General features: G+C 46.7%; 7 protein-coding genes across 7 annotated transcripts; 3 read left to right on the top strand and 4 right to left on the bottom strand.

The window, feature by feature from the left end:
- Window positions 1-1867: 1867 nt before the first annotated feature.
- Window positions 1868-3042, bottom strand: N7466_000653 (NmrA family NAD(P)-binding protein; the record flags this gene model as incomplete). Its single annotated transcript, XM_057160051.1, has 2 exons — window positions 1868-2282; window positions 2399-3042. 2 exons carry the CDS (start codon window positions 3040-3042, stop codon window positions 1868-1870), a joined length of 1059 nt encoding a protein of 352 aa, XP_057026299.1.
- A 3616-nt stretch (window positions 3043-6658) lies between these two features.
- Window positions 6659-8504, bottom strand: N7466_000652 (putative lysophospholipase; the record flags this gene model as incomplete). Its single annotated transcript, XM_057160050.1, has 3 exons — window positions 6659-6982; window positions 7082-7446; window positions 7523-8504. The coding sequence occupies 3 exons, from the start codon at window positions 8502-8504 to the stop codon at window positions 6659-6661; spliced, it is 1671 nt and encodes a 556-aa protein (XP_057026298.1).
- A 769-nt stretch (window positions 8505-9273) lies between these two features.
- Window positions 9274-11962, bottom strand: N7466_000651 (uncharacterized protein; the record flags this gene model as incomplete). Its single annotated transcript, XM_057160049.1, has 6 exons — window positions 9274-9769; window positions 9819-10066; window positions 10122-10559; window positions 10615-10913; window positions 10981-11782; window positions 11897-11962. 6 exons carry the CDS (start codon window positions 11960-11962, stop codon window positions 9274-9276), a joined length of 2349 nt encoding a protein of 782 aa, XP_057026297.1.
- A 940-nt stretch (window positions 11963-12902) lies between these two features.
- Window positions 12903-14767, top strand: N7466_000650 (putative aromatic amino acid aminotransferase; the record flags this gene model as incomplete). The annotated part of the gene is made up of 3 exons (XM_057160048.1): window positions 12903-13035; window positions 13102-13660; window positions 13717-14767. The coding sequence occupies 3 exons, from the start codon at window positions 12903-12905 to the stop codon at window positions 14765-14767; spliced, it is 1743 nt and encodes a 580-aa protein (XP_057026296.1).
- Window positions 14768-14984: 217 nt separating this feature from the next.
- Window positions 14985-15266, top strand: N7466_000649 (uncharacterized protein; the record flags this gene model as incomplete). The annotated part of the gene is made up of 1 exon (XM_057160047.1): window positions 14985-15266. One exon carries the CDS (start codon window positions 14985-14987, stop codon window positions 15264-15266), a length of 282 nt encoding a protein of 93 aa, XP_057026295.1.
- A 1990-nt stretch (window positions 15267-17256) lies between these two features.
- Window positions 17257-18267, top strand: N7466_000648 (IMPACT family protein; the record flags this gene model as incomplete). The annotated part of the gene is made up of 1 exon (XM_057160046.1): window positions 17257-18267. One exon carries the CDS (start codon window positions 17257-17259, stop codon window positions 18265-18267), a length of 1011 nt encoding a protein of 336 aa, XP_057026294.1.
- Window positions 18268-19287: 1020 nt separating this feature from the next.
- N7466_000647 (uncharacterized protein) lies at window positions 19288-20389 on the bottom strand (the record flags this gene model as incomplete). The annotated part of the gene is made up of 3 exons (XM_057160045.1): window positions 19288-19931; window positions 20161-20173; window positions 20234-20389. The coding sequence occupies 3 exons, from the start codon at window positions 20387-20389 to the stop codon at window positions 19288-19290; spliced, it is 813 nt and encodes a 270-aa protein (XP_057026293.1).
- Window positions 20390-21241: the final 852 nt, after the last annotated feature.

Here is a 21241-nt window from a genome sequence, read left to right as displayed (position 1 = left end):
ACCCCGAACAGCTCTTCTTTTTGGTGAAACCCCATACGCATTATTTTTTCTTTGGCGAGTGATGAGAAGTACTTTTAGTCTATGTATATTTTGCCCTTTGATACTGGAATTAGTGTGGGCTAGGAGTCACAGGAACTTTGTGGTCTACCTAGTATAGCAGGAAACCACAGACCTTCTTCTTGCGTCCTTTGCTGAACGGCTATAATCTTGAGCTTGAGTCACATGCGATCTGGCGCGTATCAGCTCTTCATGTCTTTAATTTGTCGACAAAAGTCGAATTTTAAGGTGATTTGGGGGGAAAAGAGTGATCGCTAAAGCCCTATAATAGTACCCCTGGGGTTATCCAACCTTGAAGTGGACATACTACATACTCAGTACTCGACGTGAGTACCTACTCAGTGCTCGGCATAAGTACCTAGAATCCTAGACAAGCACCTAGACAAGCACCTAGACAAGCACCTAGACAAGCACCTACTCAGTACTTGAGATAGTAGGCATTGTACTCACAGTAAAATCATGTGATGGGAAAAAACCGCAGACACAAGTAGCCAAGGGGGTCAGCGTACCGGGAAGTTTGTGGTTATTAATATGATACTTTTTATTATCTTTCAACTTCAAAAATTTGCCTATCCTCCTTATATGTGCTCCACTCACTGCCAAATGCCGATTATCTACTTGTAGCGAACAGGGGAACGCTACTCCATCAACTACCTAATCTTCCGCGCACTTATCCTGGGTCTATACGTACGACGCAGCAGCTTGCAGCACTTGAGGACATGCTTTTGGATCAAACCGACCCCCGTTTGGCGCTTGCGCTGGTGTAGGCGGTGGTTCTACTGGCTCCAAATCCGACAAAATGGACCTATCTGCGGTCCAATCTGCAGTCCAATCTGACCCTTAAGGTAGTAGTAACAACCAAAAAATTACCTCTTGGAAACCGTCCACCTCAATTACACAGGTCTAATTTAATACCTTTCCCACCATTGCCCGATTTTCGTTTCCTTTGGTGCACCGGTGGGCACGGAAAAAGGAGCGGTCTGCGCGGGGTGGTCATTGGTGGGATAAGCATCCTTACCGTCAACATACTTCATGTGCGTACAGCCGAGGTTATTGTATTGATGTCAAAGCGTAGCTCAGGTGATCTTATCTATCTCCCGACAAAGGTGAATGGATTTGAAAAAGAGGGGAATCCGACTGGAATGGAATTGAGAGGGTTTTTGGCCATGTATAGTAGTGGTTGGGAGTTAAGTTGATGAGGGTCATTCCAAGACCCTTTCCTTTTCCTTTCCCTTTGCTTTTTTTTTATAAAAACAAAGAGCAAAGGAAAAAGAAAAAGCAGCCGGATGCTGTGCCATTAGATCGGGTCTCTTCCCCTGGCAATCAGACCCCGGATTTTCCCAAAAAATAAAACAGCAAAGTAATAAGAATAAACTTTTTTTCGTGGGGGAGATAATCAATCCCCAATTGCCCCGGTCAAGGGCATCCGATTAAGAACGGTGGGGTAAGAAGAAAAAGTCATGTCCCATATAATTCCCATGCCCATTCGCCAGTAATGCAATAATTAGAGCAAAGAAGAAAAAAAAAGAAAACAAGAAAAGAGACATATGGCGCATGGCATGTCAACATGCACAGGCATCATCACCATGCACGTCCGCCGGGGATTGAATAGTCGCAAAGAGGTGAAGCAGAACGGACAACACCGAAAAAAAACCAATTCAACATGGATGTGGAGCTGCGGTTTCATGAGCAGTTCACATTCCAAAAACCTGCGCGGATTTTTTTCCTGTCCATAAGACCAAAAGAAAGAGAAAAGAAAAGGTGGGAAAGGGGGAAAGAGGGGAGGAACTAAATCTCGAAACTAGTAGCTTCAAAGCATCCAATCCAGTCCATTGGCTTCCTCTTCCACGGGGAATACCTCACGCGCATACTCCTCCATATCCCTCCATCCTTGCCACAGATGCCGGGACTCATCAGTAACCCGTTGTGAGACTACTCCACCAGGGCCCTGCATCATACCAGCACCAGCACCCTTTCCACCCGCAGGGCCTAGACCCTTGGGTGAGCCTGCGGCCGGCTGTGAGAATTCAGGTTGTGGGAAGTAAGGAGCATTGAAGTCGCCGAAGAGGGTTTCTAAGGCTTCGAGCTGTTCCCGGTATCCGGCAGGCACGTTGACTTTGATTTCGATCTTGGGCACCCGCACGTAACGACAAGGTCGGCCAAGTGCTCGCTCAAATGCGGCGCACACTTGATTGGGGGAGAGAGTTTCAAAGGTGAGGGCGATGCTATAAAGAAAGAAGAAGATTAGTATGATTTCCTTATTTTTCGGTTTCTTTGTCATTTCTGGGTTTGGCCCGGGGGTATGTTTCTTTCTATATCTCTGAAGAAAAAGAGAACTCACCGATGTCCGTGCCACTTCTTTGGCCCATCCTTGAAGATTTGGAGTAGTGTGGGCCCGACGTCGTGTTCGGCGTCTAACCAGGGGAGAGGGGTTTCGGAGTCAAACGGCGCATGCCATTCAAAGGAGCCATCGTCAAGAACCTCCATCTGGAAGAGCGGGTATGGAAGACTGGTGAAGTTGTTGTTGTAGATACCGGCGTAGACGAAAGTGGCTGGTAGACCTAGCTGGCGGACGTAGTTCTCGACGGTGAACTTGGGAGCCCATTGTGGAACGGCAGGCCAGGGGCCATGAACGGAGTGGTCCGGCATACTGCTGTAGATGTAGTGTGTGATAGAACCGGCGCGTTTAGCAGCATCGGCCAGGGCGCGTCCGATAGCCACCTCGTCGCCGGACTGAGAGGTGGTGTTGATGAAGGCCAGGGATGCGCCTTTGAAGAGGGAGTCCATCAGCTGGACATTGCCGAGCAATGGGCCCTGCAGGAGGGTGACATTGGGCAAATTTTGGAGCTCATCTGCGATAAGGCCCTTGAGGGAATGAATCTGGGCGCGAACACTGTATCCCACCGCTGAGGCGACTCGGATTAAAGACGCAGCTTGCCGTCCTGTCGCGTTGACGACGGCAATGGTCTTATGCGGTTGTGTCATTCGGGGTTCGGGGGAAGCCAACCGGTGGCTCGGGAAGATAGAGTAGGGTTAAGGGAAGGGAAGAAGGGATTCAAGGTAGGAAGTGGATCTGAAGTGAAATTTGGAGGGCCAGGGCAGAGATAAAAGGGAAATCCGGAGTAATAGCCTTGGCGAGAAAAAATGGAGGTGAGGGCTTTGCGATAGTGGGGTACCTTGGGAGGGGAGTAAAAAAGTTGTATGTAACAAGAATCGCGATCAGACGGCGGGGACGATCCAGCTCCACCGCGGATTATGTGATGGAAACAGTCATCCAGGAGAGAAGTAAATGCAGAGTTTTTTTTTTCTTCCTTTTTTTTTTTATAGAAGATCTGCAAATGAATCTCTTTTTTTCTTGAGTTCTTTCAACCAAAGGTGTCAAGTTTTGTGTTCCAAAGAAACAGAAATTTCTTAAGAATTTCAAGGTTTGGTTCCGAGACGAAAAAACGCGGAGAGCAGGATAAGATAAGGCCTTTAAAACAAAATCGAAAAATCCGAAAAAAATAAGTATACTAGTATGTATCAAAATGTAAGTAAAAATGTCAAAAATGTAAAAAAAAATTGAATGTACGATATAGTGGAGTGAGCTATATTTGAAATTTCACCATTTCACCATTTCACCATTCCACTGCAATCCCGACTATTCTCCAAAAAGGCAAAAACTCTCGTTAACCAAATCCCAGGTTAAAAAAAAAAAAAGGAAATCCCTAAAGAATGACACCATCGCCTCACAAGTTGGTCTTCTTTGGTTCTTTTGGGGCTTTTCTTTACGTAAAAATCGGCTCCTTAGTCGGCTCTACATTGGACGGGAGGATCCTGTACCGGCCACGCATCGGGAGGGCTTCGGCCCCATCCATTCATAACACTTGTTGGCTAGACGTGGAGGGAAATTGGAAATGATCAAACTGATCAGGCGGATTCAGGCCCGGTTAAAGGCGAGGCTAATGCCCACACCGTGGAGACCCATGTTCTAGATGACCACCGAGCACATTAAATACCGCACTTAGTTTACACTCTTGAGAGCAATTAGGAAGGAGGACGAGGTGTCTTTTACTCCCATGGAGAAAATGGAGAACATTTTGAACGGAGTAAAATCCAATACAAGTCCAATGCCCCAATATCTCCATGTCATAGGGTGTTCGTTCCACCAACAACCTGTCAGGGGCGCTCTCACGTGGTCCTGGGAGCCAATTCCTTCAGCTCCAATTGGCCATTAGAGCATCTTCTTTTTCAAAAAAAAAATTTTAATAAAAACAAGGAATAATTTCATAAATTCCCAGAAATCCTTATTCACTATGGAGAGCTTACAGACGTGTTTCCGAACGCCTTCAATAATCTCTGTTTGATCAGCTGGACAAGCGGAAAGGGCCAACGCACTCTTTTTAGCCCGGCCTGGCCGAGCTATGGGAGATGTTGCCTTATACTTTACCTGTATAAGTCTATACTAAACTGGTACCAAATGTACAGAGTATAGGGGGGTTCCTTTTCCGCTTTGGGCACAGAACCCTTGCTGCTCTTTGTTGTCTCTTTGTATTCCGCGGGGTAGAATTCAGCACGAGTCACATTGGAATTTAACCGCCCTATATATTGCACTCTGACACACCTGTCAGGTTGTAGATCTGCCGGACATGGACATTGCTTGTTCACTTTGAAAAAGCAAAAACATAAGTTTTTTTGGCTTTTAACATTGCTATCATAACTGATTTCTACTCCACTCTAAATCAGAAAAGTTGAATTTTTACAGCTAAGCCCTAAACCACGCATCTCTTAGTACTAGTAGTTTGTAAGGTAATGTAACCATACAAGCCACGCCATGCAGTACCATGCGCCACAGCCTTCCAATACAACATTGGACAACTGTAATCCATCTACCCCGTAGGAGAAGCGCTACTATACTATACTACTAGCGTAGTCTTGGAATAATGAATGATCTCTCAAGTGGCGGTGCTAGTTACGTATTTCAAGTGTTGTTTGTTCTTACTAGTAAGCTTTTCTAAGGTGACTATTATTACTCGCGTATAAACTATCCTTGCCTAGGTACTAGCACTTGAGGCAGTGGCCAGGTCACAAGATCTCACCCGTCTTATCTAAGGTTTCAAATAGTCAACCTTTTGAAACATTTACCAATAGGTACTTCAATGGTTTCCAGCGCATTCTATACCCTTTTATATCCTTTATTATACACTACCCAAGTTACCAGTACACATGTTTCTTTACGAAACTCCCGCCATGTCTACATGAATATACCACATACAAATATCCATGTCAAGCCTGAACGACGTTTTAAAAAAATACCCCTGTCATGATTAGATCGAAAATGTTAAGATACATATGTAAAAAAAGCAATCTTCATCTTCAATGGCATCTAAGTATTTCGGCAGCCTACGCCGCCGGAGTCCGCGTAGTTAAAGTATATAGCTTCTCGAAGCGACATATAGAAGTTCAAGCTCTGTGTAACAACGAACAATGAAACTGGGTGTCAAGTAAAGGGCCTCGGGTGATCACCACGCTCAGACCGTAGACTGAGATGTACGCACGGGGGCCCCGGGAGCCCTGGGGACACGGACAGGTGCAAAAAGCAGCGACAACTCACACAGGTACGCCCCACTTCAATATTCACTCATGCAGAAAAGAAAAAACGCCAACCTTCCAAGGTTGGACGCATATACATCATCATACATGTACGGATACGTAGCTCCGACTCGCTGTGCTCCTGGAGACCCCTTTTCCCTATAGGTGGACGGAGCTATACAGAATGCAGGCATAGACTCCGCGCAGAAGCATCAACCCCGCAAATTCAATCGGCGATTGGCAACTGTTTTTTTCCTCAAGTGCTAGGAGTCGGGAGGACTTCCGATAATAGTGCTGGTCTATATGCTGGGTACCTACTTTGTACTAGTATAGTGTACTTAGTACCTAAGCTACGGCGGTCTCCGAGGAGAAAGCTATACCCACTTGCAGGGATTATCGATGGAGAACACTCAGAACAGGGGGTGGAGGTCATGCAGTCATGATACGTCAACTAGTAGAACCCCAGTAACTTTGAATGCATGTACCTAATAAATTACTTAGTACCTAAATATGACGTTTCATAAATCTGGATATTATGGTCTACTTTTCACTCTAGAAGGATAATCGGGGATAATCGAGAATAATCGCGGGAACTAAAATAACAAAACCCCCGCCAGAAAAGAAAAAAAAAAAGATTTAAAGAAGAAAAAAAGAAAAAAAAGAAAAGCAAAGCGAAACCTTACACAAGAAGTACCCCGAAAGGTGTAAGTAATGGCGCAAGCTCGGATCAAAATGCGGTGACAGGGAATTTGGAAATCGCTTATTGTTTCTTGGTGGCTTCTACCCCCCCCCCTTCGGCGGCAAGGCCCGATCTCCGCGGAGATCAAATGGTTCGATACTTTTCTGGCGTGATCAATTGCGCTTAGAACTTTGTCCACTCGGTTCTGTTCTTACTACCGCGATGATGTGACTTGCCCAAGATAACCTTCTTTAGCTTCCCTTTCCCCTTTCCCGCCTTCAATGAGGAAGAGAGGCATGTGAGCACATCACGAATCACGCCTTAACCTATAATCAAAATACTTCCCCAAACTCACGGCGCTGACCCGGCCATCATCCGGTTATACCCGCCGCCACCACTTTCCTCGTCCAGCTCGCGCTGGTTATTTTCTCTCGGGTCAATCCCCGCCAATCCCCAGACTCCCGGTCGGCGACGAGCTAAGAGTTCAGCGGCCGGTCGCTCGTCAGAGTGCAAATGGGCTCCGGATTTCCGGAGGAGGAGTACATGTTCCGAGAGACCTGTGTTCGCGGCCAGGAAGAGTGGTGTGCGACCGTTGCGATTGCGTAGATGGACGGATCCACCCTGTGAAAGAAGGAAGTGGAGTATAGAGATGGCCGGAGATGTGGCCGCCAAGTGCTGGGATCGATTAGTATGACAGAGCAAAATAATGCATTTCGACCACAAATGAGGCAAGGGGAGGGGGGGAAGAAAAACGCCATTTTTGCGTGGACTTACGATAGGTGTGTTGCCAGAATAATCGGCGTCATTCAGTAGCCAGTGCTGTTCGGTTTTCATGATCGTCTTGACTTTTTCGAGATCGCCTTGTGCGATGGCGTAACCCATCACGGTGAGCGTTTGTACGCGTTCGGGTAAGGCACCGTCGGGATGGCGAAATACTGGGACTGAAGATTCCGTCAGCTCACCCCGAAGGGAGATTGACATATTTTGCGCTACGGATTCCGGTGTGGAATCCGGCAACGCGAGTAAATAGGCGAGCTTTGTCAACGCCGCCTCGGTGGTCATGTCGAGGCCAGCTACGACACCTGCCCGTGATAGACTCATGCCAGTGGCATACACGGGACTAACACTGCCAGTAAGACCTAGAAAACAATCGAGTCATCAGCTTTTCCCCCTTCTCCGAATCCACTTCACTGACAGAAAATGGGCAATACGCACATTGGGTGACGTTGATAATGACGATTCCTCGTTGAATGGCAGCAGCCAGCACGTTAATCATGGCATTATCCTGCCCAGATGGCGCATTTCCAGCGCCAAACGTCTCCAAAATCAACCCGCGCAATCCATCCAGCTTCAAAACAGCATCTACCATCTCGGGCTTAATACCAGGGAAAATCCGCAAACACGCGACATGGGTCGTGTCCAGATTTGTTTGGATGCGGAAATGCGCCAGGCTCGTGGGTCGGTGCACCATGTCCCAATTCACATTGGTGCGCATCGACGTGGTCGTAGCCAACGGGGGACAATTCGGCGCCGCAAAAGCAGAAAAATCACTCGCAGAAACCTTGGTCGTCCGGTTGCCCCGGAACAGCTTGTTGTTGAAGTACAAGCACACTTCGGGAATCATAAAGTGGCCCGCCACCACCAGCGATCCAAGCAAGTTATCCGTCGCGTCATTCTGAAGCTCCAGCATCGGGGCCTGCGAGCCCGTGAGAACAACGGGCTTGCCGAGGTTTTGGAGCATGAAGCTCAGCGCAGAGCAGGTGTATGCCAGACTGTCTGTGCCGTGCAAAATCACAAAACCGTCGAAAAGCGTGTAGTTCTGGTAGATGGATTGGGCAATCTCGGCCCAACCTTTTGCGTTGATGGAACTGCTGTCTAGCAATTCTTCGAACTCGTAGACGGTGTATCGCACCTTGCGGCCGTAGGTTGTCACCGGGGTGCTCAAGCTGGGATGAGCTACGACATCGCCCTTGGAGTTGGTGATGACGTCCATCGGAGTCGATAAGGAGCCATCGTTGAACGACGGGACTCGCGCCATGCATTTTTCTTGGAAACCACGGGCGGGAATGAATCCAGAAGGTGACTGCTGCATGCAAATTGTACCGCCAGTCATAATAATCAAGACTCTGGACTCCAGGATCGCCTCTTCTGGCTTCTCAACCGCCAGCGTAGGGAGGTTTGCCTCTGTGAGACCCATTGTGATCTCCGAAGACTGATAAGGCATTAAATTGAAAACGAGAGTCCTTCACAGAGATTGAGGTAGTTCTCTGTCTGTTGCAAAATCAGGCCCTTGACACCGGTAACACAGAGCGACTTGGATATCAATTCGTATCGTTAATCTTCAATGCGACGATCCTGTAAACCCCAATTCCGATTACCCCTCTTGAATTGTTCGGATCGGTGGATCGCGGGGAGATGACGCTAGGGCAGAAAATTTTCCTTTCTATTTTTTTTCGTAACCAGGCACGCGGTTAGAGGCCGAGACACGAATAGCGTACTGGGTCTTTCAAGGTAGATCGTGATTGAATCGTTTGGCCGAAATGTTGGTGGAAACCCCAAATGACTCCAAATGTATTACGTACGGACATTCTTATTGGAGAGAGATTTTCACCGATTTCCAACTTTAAACCGCGTCTCCACCAGGCCTGCATCAACGGCTCGACGGGTTTTTCGAGATTACTCCAAAATCTTTGTTGATATTGAAAATTCTTGTGGATTTTGTTTTGTTTTGTTTCTTGGTTTTGGATGTTTTATTCGAAATCCACGAGGTGTGTACTGTACATGTAAACGATATCTGCATTTAGGCAGCTTTGGGGTGCTTGGGATCACTGCGCAGTGGAAATACAACTCCGGGGATCACAAAGACATCTGGATGGATGATAACAAATGATCACAAGGCGGACAAGACACGAACATAGAAGCTGTCATTAACAAGAATCAACATAACGTAATTTCCTAGTTCGCCCTTAGATGTTTGGATTGAACTGAAAATAATCCTCCTCCAGCAGCCCCATCATATACTGATTTCCAGAAAACCAATTCCCCAGCTGGGCCGCCTGCATCATCTCAGCTTCAGACGCGGTCTCCTGACTTTGAAACCGAGACTGAGTAGCCAGTCCGACTAGCCCAGTCATCTGCGCTGCGGAATCCGGAACTCCATAAGTAGCGTTACCGGGGGCTAATCCCAGGGCACTTAGGTAAACGTCAAACTCGTGGCCCACTGAAGCAAGATTTGGGTTTTCTCCTTCTCTACTTCGAGCTTTAGCTTCGACGTATAGCCTTGCGACAGTGCCAAACACAGAACAAATGTTGTGGAGTCGATCGACTGATTGGGAGAACGAGCAGAGGGCGCGAAGAGAAGAGATGAAATCCTCCAATAAGGTGAGATCCTTGTGGTCGGATGTTGCGATTACATGACAAAAAATTACAATGAAGGGGACGAAGGGAGATATGAGGATAGCCCTGTCTGTTGTTAGATGTTATGCAAGATCAAGAGCAAAATGCCACTTACCAGTGCATATATGAGCGTTGGATAATCTTATTCGTCTCCTCTATAGAACCGAAGCACATTTGGTGATGTTCAAGTGCAGCTCGAGCTGTCTCAATACATTCGGGTATGAATGTGCCGGACGAGCCAGTTCCAGTTGGCGCTGGGATGGCACGGTATATCAATGTTAACATTGCCAGTCGGCAGACTTTGTCGGAGCGCAGATATAAAATATCCACTTCGCAAAGATTTGAGTCAGAGGACAAAATTCGCTGTACGAAAATTTCTTTAGCATCCATGCACACTCGGGTCGGAAGATCGACATACTTCAAATGGGTCCATGATGCTCGTAATCATCTCGTCGGCTAAGGTACGGGCGTGAGACACTCTGACACTTTCAGGCTGGTTCAGGGCCGCGGGGCTATATAAATTCATGTATACTTTGTTCTGTATGATGGCTTGTTTGGTCCACAAGGCACACACATTCCCCCATATATCATTTTCATCGCATGCAAATATCTCAAACGGCGAGGGGAGTCCGATGTCAAAGTCCTGAATAACAGACGCACGGCCAAGTCGGAGAGATAGCAAATTCAGTAAGGTGTACACAGACCAAAAGAGACATTGTTTTCGCTTTTGAGTTTCTGGAGGATCATGCTCCATTGATGATATGCGGTGGTATCCTAGGGTTTGGCACATGTGAATTGCCGTGGAAGCAAGTGTCCAGCTAAGAGATGGCTTTGCGATCTCAATTCCATGCATTGCCTTAAACAACTGTTAGAACTTTTCATGTATGGTAATGATAGGAGGGGGCATCTACCCCAAGAGATAATGCCACAATGGTCTCATGTGTTGCTGGCATTAGAATGTTCAGATTTGCCAGCGCTGCTTCTAAGTTTTCTTTGCACATCTGTATATAGTTGTGATACTCATCCCGAGTGGTGGATTCTTTCTCGGTGAATGACAGCTCAATGAAAGTATTATAGAGTCCGAAGTGAGCAGCAATGAAGGCTGCATCAGAGTAATCATCTGTGGAAAAGTAGACCTCTCGGCATTTTTCAATGAAGTAATCAATTGAGAAGAAGGGAATGTAGCCGCCGAATGCAGAGGGTTTGTTTTCTGAAGTAATCTTTGGAGTTAGTGCATGTGGGAAATAATTTCGCAGGCTTTACAGGTTGGGTCATACCTTTGACTTTCCTCAGCACTGTCAAAACAACAGGTAACGGTGGCAATTCTAGCTGGCGGATATCACAATGGGAACCTAACCTGCCTTCCTGGCTATGAAATTGAGTCCTCTGGGTGACAATTTCACGTTGCTTATTTTGCATCTCAACAATCTGTCGGAGTGAAGAGAGTGCCTCGTTTATTTTGGGACTGGAAAAAACTTCCGGTGTACTATGGGAAAACGCGGATTCCAGAAACTCTCTTGCATAGACAGAGTGCGCGGCAAGAGATGAATTTCCCTCAAATCCAGAGCTTGGATCATGTTGCTCAATAGCAGGGTTTGATGTATAGCCAGGACCCTTGATGCTGGCATGATCGAATTTTGTCGCAGGAGAATTCACTCTAGCGCCCGGTAAGGGGGAGGGTTGAGACGATTCATAAGATCTGGTTGGTTTTGATCCATTTGATCGAGATGTTGTAAGCAGTTCTTGCAGGGCCTTTTCAATGCTTCCCAATCGCTCTTCAATCAAATCGATCTTCTTCTCGCTATGAACCGATGTTACAAAACTTGCCAACCTTGGAATGCACTGCAAATTTGGGGGAAGAAAAGATATCAACTCACTATTGACTAGAAATAAGCACCCTCCTTCTCTGTTGATTTGACTTCTGACCTTCGCCTGTAGATCGACACGCAATACTTGCGCTGCGACAATTGGAACATGGGGAGCGCTTATCACACCGGATCTGCGAAACTGGTCAGCGTCATGCATGTACAACCCTTCCAAGCTTCTGCAGCTCACCTTCCGGGAACGACATTGATCGCACTGGATGAATACATATTAGTAAGTTCCATATTATAGTTAATTCATTTGATATTTTTTCCAATGACTCAGTTGCCAAATTAGTAGATCTCCGGGATTGAGTATGCCAAGACGTACCGCACGTCGAGCCAAGCCACTGGTTGGCGGCTCGTATTCGTCGTGGTCGGAACCCTCGACATCCATGATGGATATTAATTGAGGATATTTGCTTATTGGAGAATTGATGTAACTGTAGGTTGATGTCATTAGGTGAAAGCGGTGCTGCCTGGTGGCCTTATGGCATAATTGATCGGTGGTCACGTGGTGGGTTGTCCAAAGCTTAAAAAAGCAGTAGTAAATTGCAGTGCAGTATCATAATAGTGTGAGTGGGAGTGGGATTCGAATTGGACATTTCATTATCTTCAATTTGCCTGGAGATTTGAAGCCCCGAGGAATTTATCAAATGTGCCAGTTTTGACTCGGAGCGTTTGATCGAAGTGGTTCTCAACCATCAAGGCTGTCAATAGACAGTTGCCACATAAACTGGAGTAAAAGACGTGATTCGCTTCTATAATGATGGGAGATTGGCTAATGCTTCAGTATTGTAGAGTAGGTAACTCCGACTCACAGCATGGTGACAGGGTATTCTAATACAAGAAACTTCTGGAAGAGAGCATACACTACTAGTAGACTTGAATTGAGAATTGTGATATACTAGAGATCTGAAGACTGAGAGAGAGTCCTTATCATCCACCCAGCTTGTCTTTCTCACCTTTGCAACTTTCCCTGATAAGATACGACTCGCAGGACTCAATTCCCAGCCAATCTTTCTTCTTCTTCTTTTTATTCTTTGTCTAGACCCCACAAGCCGGCATCAGCCACATCATCGATCCTATCAGATTGTTTCTTGACTATCTGGTGGACCGCCGGGCCCCAGCGGCTTTTGCTTATCAAGCACGCGAGTCGGCTCGTGCGGGGGTTTGGTTGATTTCCGGGGTTCGCAGACGAAAAATAGAAAAAGGAACCGATGGAATCTGTCGATACTTCGACTTGTTTACTTTCTTTGCTTTTTGTCTAATTCTCTGACGTGCAGAATCTCCAAACTTTCTGACATCTGCACGACCGTTGAGGCGCCGCGATCAACATGACAGCGACAGCCCCACTGCCAATGGATTTGTCGCATCACTATTCCTACACCACCAAAAATCGGTTGGCCAGTTTTGTCAAAAGTTATTACAAGTACTATGCCATCCCAGGGCTAGCCAATTTTGCCGGAGGTACAGTTTCCTCCGAACATGCGTTGGTGTAACGTCGACTAACTATTCATTTGTTTATCTATGCAGGTTTGCCACATCTGTCATACTTCCCCTATGATACGCTGGAAGCCAACATCGCCCGTCCAAACCGCTTGCAGCCGGAGAGTTCCGGGGACTCGAAATCTGAACGTCTCGTCGTTCCCAAACAATCCCAGGCCACCGACCTCCAGCATCGGATCGACCTGAACACTGCTCTGCAGTATGGCACGGCGGAAGGCTATCCGCCCCTGCTCTCGTTTCTGCGACAATTTACCCGCGATCACCTTCACCCCAATGTGCCCTACGCAGAGGGTCCAGACGTTGTTCTAAGCTGTGGCAACACCGATGGCTTTTCCAAGGCCATTGAACTTCTTACTAATATCTGGAACCCCGACCGCGACTGGATCCAGCAGCGGGAGGGAGTTCTGTGTGAGCAGTTCGCATACATGAACGCCATCCAGACCGTCAAACCCAGAGGTTTGAACGTTGTTGGAGTGGCCATGGATGCACAAGGCATGTGTGCCTCGGGCGAAGGAGGCCTCGCCGATGTCCTGGAGAGCTGGGACTTCCGACGTGGTCGTCGGCCTCATGTTATGTACACTGTGACGTGAGTAGAGAATTTTTCGCCTCTTGAAAGAAGTTTGAACTTACAATATGGGACAGTATGGGCCAGAATCCTACCGGTGGAGTGTTACAGATCGAACGCAAGAAAGAGATCTACGCCCTTTGTCAGAAGTATGACGTGATCATTGTCGAGGATGAACCATATTGGAACTTACAATTCCCTTCCGCTTATGAGATGGAAGCTCAAGCTCGTGGTCTATCGATCCCGAGTCCCAGAATTAATAATCTGAACCATACATCATCGGGTTATCCATTTTTGGATGCCCTTGCTCCCTCCTATCTATCAATTGATACGGAGGGTCGAGTGATCAGACTCGACACGTTCTCTAAAACCATCGCCCCCGGAAGTCGACTTGGCTGGATCACTGCGCAGCCCGCCATTATCGAGCGCCTGACTCGCATCACCGAATGTTCTACACAGCAGCCTAGCGGATTTGTCCAATCCATTGTCGCTGAGATGCTCATGGGGAAACAGGCCGGGGAAACAAAGGCCCGTGCCTCGAAGCTGCAAGACTCTCGTGGATGGCAGATGGACGGCTGGGTACGTTGGCTAGAAGGATTACGGGCAGGCTATGAGAAGCGCATGCAATCCATGTGCACTATTTTGGAGGCCAACAAGTTTTTCGTGTCTGAAAAATCCGAAATATCCTCTAAATCTGCAGGTCATGTTGATGGCTGGGAGGTAGTGGATCGAGTTCAGATGTTTGAATTTGTCTGGCCCAAAGCTGGCATGTTCACCTGGATTGAGGTTTATTTTGAATCCCACCCTCTGGTTTCTCAATACGGTGCTCAAAGACTATCCAAGGCATTTTGGGTCCACCTTACACAAAAGCCGGTCCTGTGCTTGGTTGGTCCAGGCAGTATGTTTGCCGCAAGTCCCGAGTCTGCCGAACAGGCTTACAAATATTTCCGAGTCTCTTTCGCGCCAATGAATGCCGATGATGTGGCACACTTTACACAGAGACTTGTGGATGGTATTCGGTCTTTCTGGCAGCGCAATAGCCTGGATGGCTTGGAGAATGATGAGACTTTGGAAATGCAGATGCTACAGATGGGCCCAGGAGTTAACCTCTTGGGCAGCGGCTGCTAAAGGAGTTTTAAAGTGCCGTGTTGGATAGATGGGATCTGTCAGTTCTTTCTTTTGCTGCAATGTCCTCTTTCTTACAGAGGCCTTGCTTTGGATTGTGAACAATAATGTCTTGTGTTAGTGTGTTAGTTTAATGTGATGTCCAGCGATACGAAGTTAATGTGTGTTAAGAATAAATGTCATTAAATGGTACCACAATACCTCCCACTACGGGCCAGTGATGCCTTCACCTCCTAGTGACCAATGTTTTGAATATGTGGCCTACTATATCTGGCTAATTTCTCCTACTCGGAGCAGCACTGAAATCACTCTTCCCATCCTCCTCCACGACCTCCTCCACGACCTCCCCAACCCCCACCTCGACCTCCCCACCCTCCACCGCGACCTCCCCATCCTCCACCGCGACCTCCCCACCCTCCACCTCCACCCCAACCTCCGCCAGGATGTCTATCATCGTCTCCACCTCCTTCTGCAGTGGCTTCCTCTCGTGCCACGACCTTGAATCCTACAAAGATTTAGCAACAGCACCATCGTGGTTGGATTCACAATAAGCACAAACCTTGGTTTGGCTCAGCAACCGCCAACGCGGTGCTTGTTAGCCCAAGCAATGCAAACAAAAAGGTAAGACGCATAATTTTCGCTTGATAAATTTGGTGTTATGCTTGGAATGGATTAGAAATGCCCGCTGATCATGTTAAGGATTCTTACATCAATAAATGTGTTTGTGTAATAATGACTTGATCAAAGATGGTGATTTTGGATTCAGACCGAGGATTACTTCGGGCCTTATATAGACTTCATTGTGGAAAATGGAGGCAAATTTGTATTGTCACCTGGGCAAGCATTGCAGACCAGCTGAAGCACTTGAAGAAGATCGACATGATATCCCCCGAGAATGCCACGATCAACTCCAGTCAAAGTGCCTCCTTGTTCCCGTCGTGAAGTTAAATCCATGTATTGCAGAAAGGATTTCCTTGCTTGAATAACCATGCGGGATTTTTGTGCTAGGGAGACAACCTTGATCTAGAAAGTCTACTGGGTTGTTTCAATGTTGGCTCGTGGATATTCGAAAATCGCTTCTATGTATCATCCAGATGTCTGAGGTAACCTAGTAACGTCTTGAGCAGATATCATTTCAACCTTAGAATGTTTGAATGGAGTTCAGACTTCGTAAACGTAGATTTGTAACATGTAAGACATCATTTGAGAGGGATATCCTGGTCTATTCCAATGTTTCAAGGGTCTTTGTCGGCAGCTGTTGAGATAGATCAAGAATAAAATTGCCACTATACTGACTGATATCGTCATTAAATAGATTCCAAGGCCTATCTGGAACATCCCAGCATCGATAGATGATTTATCCATCATGTAGTACTTATGTTATCAAACATTGACACATTTGACAGTAGCAAGTTTGGTAATTTCATATCTGTGGTGCACGTATTTTTGCGATATCCCCACTAAGGATATCGACTTTGGGCTCTTATGTGACACGAACCAAGATTTCACGGCTATCTCTCCTATTGGCCCTAAGGTCATACATTCCATATGCGAAGTTAGGTAGCCCTGTTACCACACTAGCAACATTGTTTGGTATGACATCCATGTGGGGAACCGCCTGAAGGAGCTAAGCTTACGAGGCCGACAGGGAGCACTTACTATACGACGGGGCACATCATGCTAGTTAGCTTTCTGAAGTTAGAAGTTACTCCATGCAGTGCAGATATCCGTAGATCTAGCTTTGTGTGCTACTGAAATTTAGAACTGAGGTTGGCTAGTGGAGATCTTGTACTCCTCTGCTTACGTCAATGTTGACCTTTGCTAGTTATTCGTACTTATTCGGGTGGTATACTCAAGGTCACTCAAACGCATCCTAGCGTTTAGAATTCATTTGAATCATGAAATTGAGAGGACTCTCTGTCTTTGCAAAATTTCAATCGCTGTTGGACAACATGAACAACATGCTGTTCGGCCACGAGGTGCTTCCAGGGTTGCCTGCAGGAGCATTTGACCAATTGTATACGCCGCACCGGTCAATGGAAAATCATTGGCAATGCTATTTCGAGTGTCGACTCGGACGATAAACCACCTTGGAAGACCTATTATTTAGTTGAAAGAGACATGTCTAGACATTGCAAAAAAAAAAAAAAAAAAAAAAAAAAAAAACCCATGGGAGATGTAACAGTCCTCGAGCACCAGAGCATAGTACACTACACAAACAACTGATTTGGTTAGAGAAATTATAAGTAAGACGATGCCCTCTTGCGCCGAACTAAATGAATTCAGCATGTCATGCCCAAAGATTTGACAGGACGTAATATCTCTATTTTGAAAAAAAAAATAATAGGCGGATTACCTTTATCTCCTCGCACATCGTAAATAGTAGTTCATTATAGTAGGTGCCTTGTGGCCTGAGAAAAAGATCTGCGGGGAAATCAACATTTCCTAAGATTTCTCCGCAGCCCACCAATCCGCCAAAGACATGCCGAAAAATGTCGCAACTAGACAACCTACAAAACCGAGATCTCGCTGAAGAGATTGAAGCTATCAATGCCATCTACGAACCCGATACCATCGCATTAGACCGAGCGGCCGCATCCTCCATCGCGAACAACACCATTGACTTGGGAAGCGCCGGGTCATCCAATGACGATGCGCAAACCACAATAACGCTCCAGCTCCCCGGCCAACCTCACCTCTCATTCATTATTGGCTTCGGTGCGACATACCCAGAAACACGACCTACAATTCTTGGCACTGCATCAACTGCCGCGCGCGGAGAAGGCAAGATCGCCGTGGATGTGCTGGAAGATATTGTACAACGGACATGGCAGCCTGGTGCAGTGTGTTTATTTGACATAATTAGCGAAGCAGTCGATGTCTTTCCAGAATTAAATATCGGGGGAGGCAAAGACAGCGAGCAGACTGCGGATGGCTTATCTGCTAGCCAGACAACAACAAAAGCAGACGACCCGGCCGCACCGATTACCCAGACAGCAGAAAGCTTTGGGACTCTTTCTTTGAAAGATGCATTTGGGCTTGATAGTCCACCAGATTGGATCATGTCCGACGTTGTAACTGAGAAAAAGTCCACGTTTCTAGCCAGGGCAGCGCGAGTGACGAGTCTTGCACAGGCACAAGCTTATCTGGATCATCTCACTGCAACTGATAAGAAAGTCGCAGTGGCATCGCATAATATAAGTGCTTGGCGTATCAAGCAGAAGAAGAATACTTCTCCAGGCTCGGATGCAGCCGAGACGCAAATCCAGGATTACGATGATGATGGAGAGACTGCTGCAGGGGGGCGTTTACTGCACGTTATGCAATTGATGAATGTATGGAATGTCGTGGTTGTGGTCTCGCGTTGGTTTGGAGGCATTCACCTCGGACCGGCGAGATTTCGACTTATTAACGATGTTGGGCGCGACGCGTTGGTAAAGGGTGGGTTTGTCCGCGAGGAAACCCCTGGTCCTGAAAAGGGAAAGAAGAAGGGCAAGAAATGAGAGGATGTGAATAAATTTCCCCCGTCATCCACATTGCTACCAGCGAGAAATCTGCCAGAGACTCCGGTACTCACCTTTGGCCAAAGTCAACTGATCTGTCATTCTCACTGGCTCTAAAGAGTCATTCATCAGGTCGGGAATCTACTTGCTCACAAATACTTCGAATTATCACCATTGCTCATCGCCAACTTGGCCTACATGACAATTACATTGAAAGTCAATTAGGAACATCAAGTTGAGCGTGTTGCGTTTTACCAAGGCCGCCACGAAAATATCGTGCCCCCATCCATCCCTCCCGGCTGAGTTCTGCTTTTTGGGTGAAACGATGAGTCGAAGCTCTTTTAGCATGATATTTATTGCTTATATTTCACGGCATCTATATCATATGAGATATCCTAGCTTGGAGCATTTGAATGGATATAAACCCCATGAATACTTGGGCTTACAATCGAAATCAATGTATCATTAGAGTTGCGTTGCATGGATGTTTCATGGTACCGGCAAATTCCACCTGTGTATTACATACTTTTGGTGCCAAGACAGGCCGTCAATCCGTAGTAGTAATCGGTTGCATTACCCTCAGCGATATTTGGAGTATGGATTAGGATTTCAAAAGTACTAGTCAAAGCCAAGTGAATATTCATGTGCAAGGCAGCCTTAGGTCCTACATGGGATAGATGAAGCTCGCAGTCAAAGATACTGTGGAAGATACCAGCCACGGCGATGGAAGTGACTTATAGAAGATGAGTAAGATAAGGAGAATTGGGGTTGAGAGAACCAACATTAATTGGATATAGACCAAGCCACGCAGATCGTTAAAAGAATCAGAATCAAGACCAGGATTAGAGGTAGGGAGAGGGTAGATAAGTGGGAGCGTGACCAGTTATGAAATAGAAAAACAGGCCAGAGCAAAGGAAAGCAAGGAAACAAGCAAAGTGGTATTGCGGAAGGAAAAGAAAGAATAACATCATTCAGCCAAAGAACATAAGATAAAGATACATAGGCATTTGAGAAAATCAGCTACACGCGCTGGATGTTCCATATCATTGTTGCGACTTCGATCAGTGATTGTACCGGGATATCGGCGTCAGTTTCTGGCGGAACGGGCACACGGCGGAGTAGTTCTTCGCTAGATACATGTAGAGGTTCGGCCGGCACACAACTGACTGGCATTGTTGAGCCGCCGGGAGGACGTGAAACCTCAATTTTTTGGCGTGTGACTGGCTGAAATCGGGGCTGACCATTACGCGGAGTTATGATCGGTTGCGAATTTATGATGCTCTCGAAAGTGACTTTCGCTCGTCCTTGGTCAACAAAGATCAGAATCACGACTTTCACCTCCCCCTGGGAGTTGGCTAGCCACCAGCTAGCGTCAAGATGGAGTCTTCGCGATGATTCAGAGTGTGTAACTTCAACTATAACAGAAGGCCATATATCATCAGTTGGAGGAGGATTTGGTGGGATCCATGAGCCATCTGGTTCTTTATAGCACATATTCCCTTCCATGCGACCCGAGCCTATTGATTGGGTCTCATCTTCCAAATTTGCCTCAACTATGGACGTGTGGAGCGCAAAGGAAAAGTGTTGAGCTGCCGAAGCATGAATTCGCCCGGGGATCGTAATGATTAAAGTTCGCGACGAGGCGTCGTACGACTGGCAGCAGCCTTTGGATATGTAATTTGTCAGCGCGGAAGGAATGCAACCGCTGCTCAGGGAAAGGAAAGAACGAAGAGAGAAAAGCACTGGATTGGCTATGGACAATCTCTCTCGGGGGGATGGAGAGAAGGGAAAAGGAAGGAAGGAAGGAAGCAAGCACTAGATCTAGATATACCTAGAGGGGGTCACCTGACCCCTCTCTAACATAATTTGAAGCAATATTTGGCGGAACATTACTGAACTTCAAATACTGGGTGCCATGCTTAGTATCTTCATACTTCTGCGTAATCACTGTTCAAATTCCAGCGACCGAGGAGTCGATGAGATGGACAGCATCATATGGAAGATTGAAACGCTCTTTATCGATCCTTTGAAGTTCAAGATCGAACATTTCCTGTTCTGTAGGGGTTCGGTTTTGGATTTGGGGTCTCGGTGGGGTAGTCGCTGGGCCAAAGTCCACTGACATGGTGGCGAGTGGGTCGACAGAAACTCGGAGCACTGAAAGTCTGCGAGTTGAGGGACTCCGTAAATGTAATACGTAACCAGTTGACTATTATGGCGGCCGATAGAGGCCACCCAAGGGTCACATCCCAATTTCAAATTCTAATTTCACCGCCCTGTTTTCCGCCCGTATTGTATTTATCACATATAGGAATATCTTGAGGGATTTGATCTGAATACGGGTCACTTTTAGAATAGACTTGAGAATGGACTTGAGTTTGAAGGGACTTGAGAATGGATTGATTATAGAGTTCAAAGATTCAAAATAGAAGGAAGTACAGGGATTCAACGCATAATGGAGTTTAAGGATTCAGTATATAGTGCAGCGCTGTATGTAGAGTTCAAAAACAAATATGAATTTGGAATTACTCGTAATTTACTTTCTGCCAGTCGGAAAGTTGAATTTGAGTTATGGCAGTCGGGTGGCGGGTATCGGCCGCCGTACGTATGGTCGGCGGTACCTTTGGAGGGCGAGGGAAGGAGGAACATTTGAAACATTCAAATGTTAAGTGGGGTCACCTATGTAATACTCACTGATCAAATCAGGGCGCTCATGGGCGTGCTCAGTTCTAACATTTGAATACTTGGCAGTGAACAAAAAGCGGCGAGGGGTGAGCACTAATCAGGAAGAAGAAAGCCAAGAACTGGGATAGTAAATCTACTACATACTAGTAGGTCAAGGCGGACCGAATGCCACCGTACCATGGTACGAATAGGTTGGTGAACGAGTCAGAACTGTTGTCGGTCGATCTCGCGATCAAATTATTGTTCCAGATGTCATCGAAGCTATAGAAAATAAATTTCAGAGCGCATCCAC

Source organism: Penicillium verhagenii (genome assembly GCF_028828195.1).
Source record: "Penicillium verhagenii strain IBT 33310 chromosome Unknown utg000002l_segment0_segment0, whole genome shotgun sequence".
In the NCBI taxonomy this organism is placed as follows: domain Eukaryota; kingdom Fungi; phylum Ascomycota; class Eurotiomycetes; order Eurotiales; family Aspergillaceae; genus Penicillium; species Penicillium verhagenii.
This window is presented reverse-complemented; position numbering and strand designations above follow the sequence as displayed.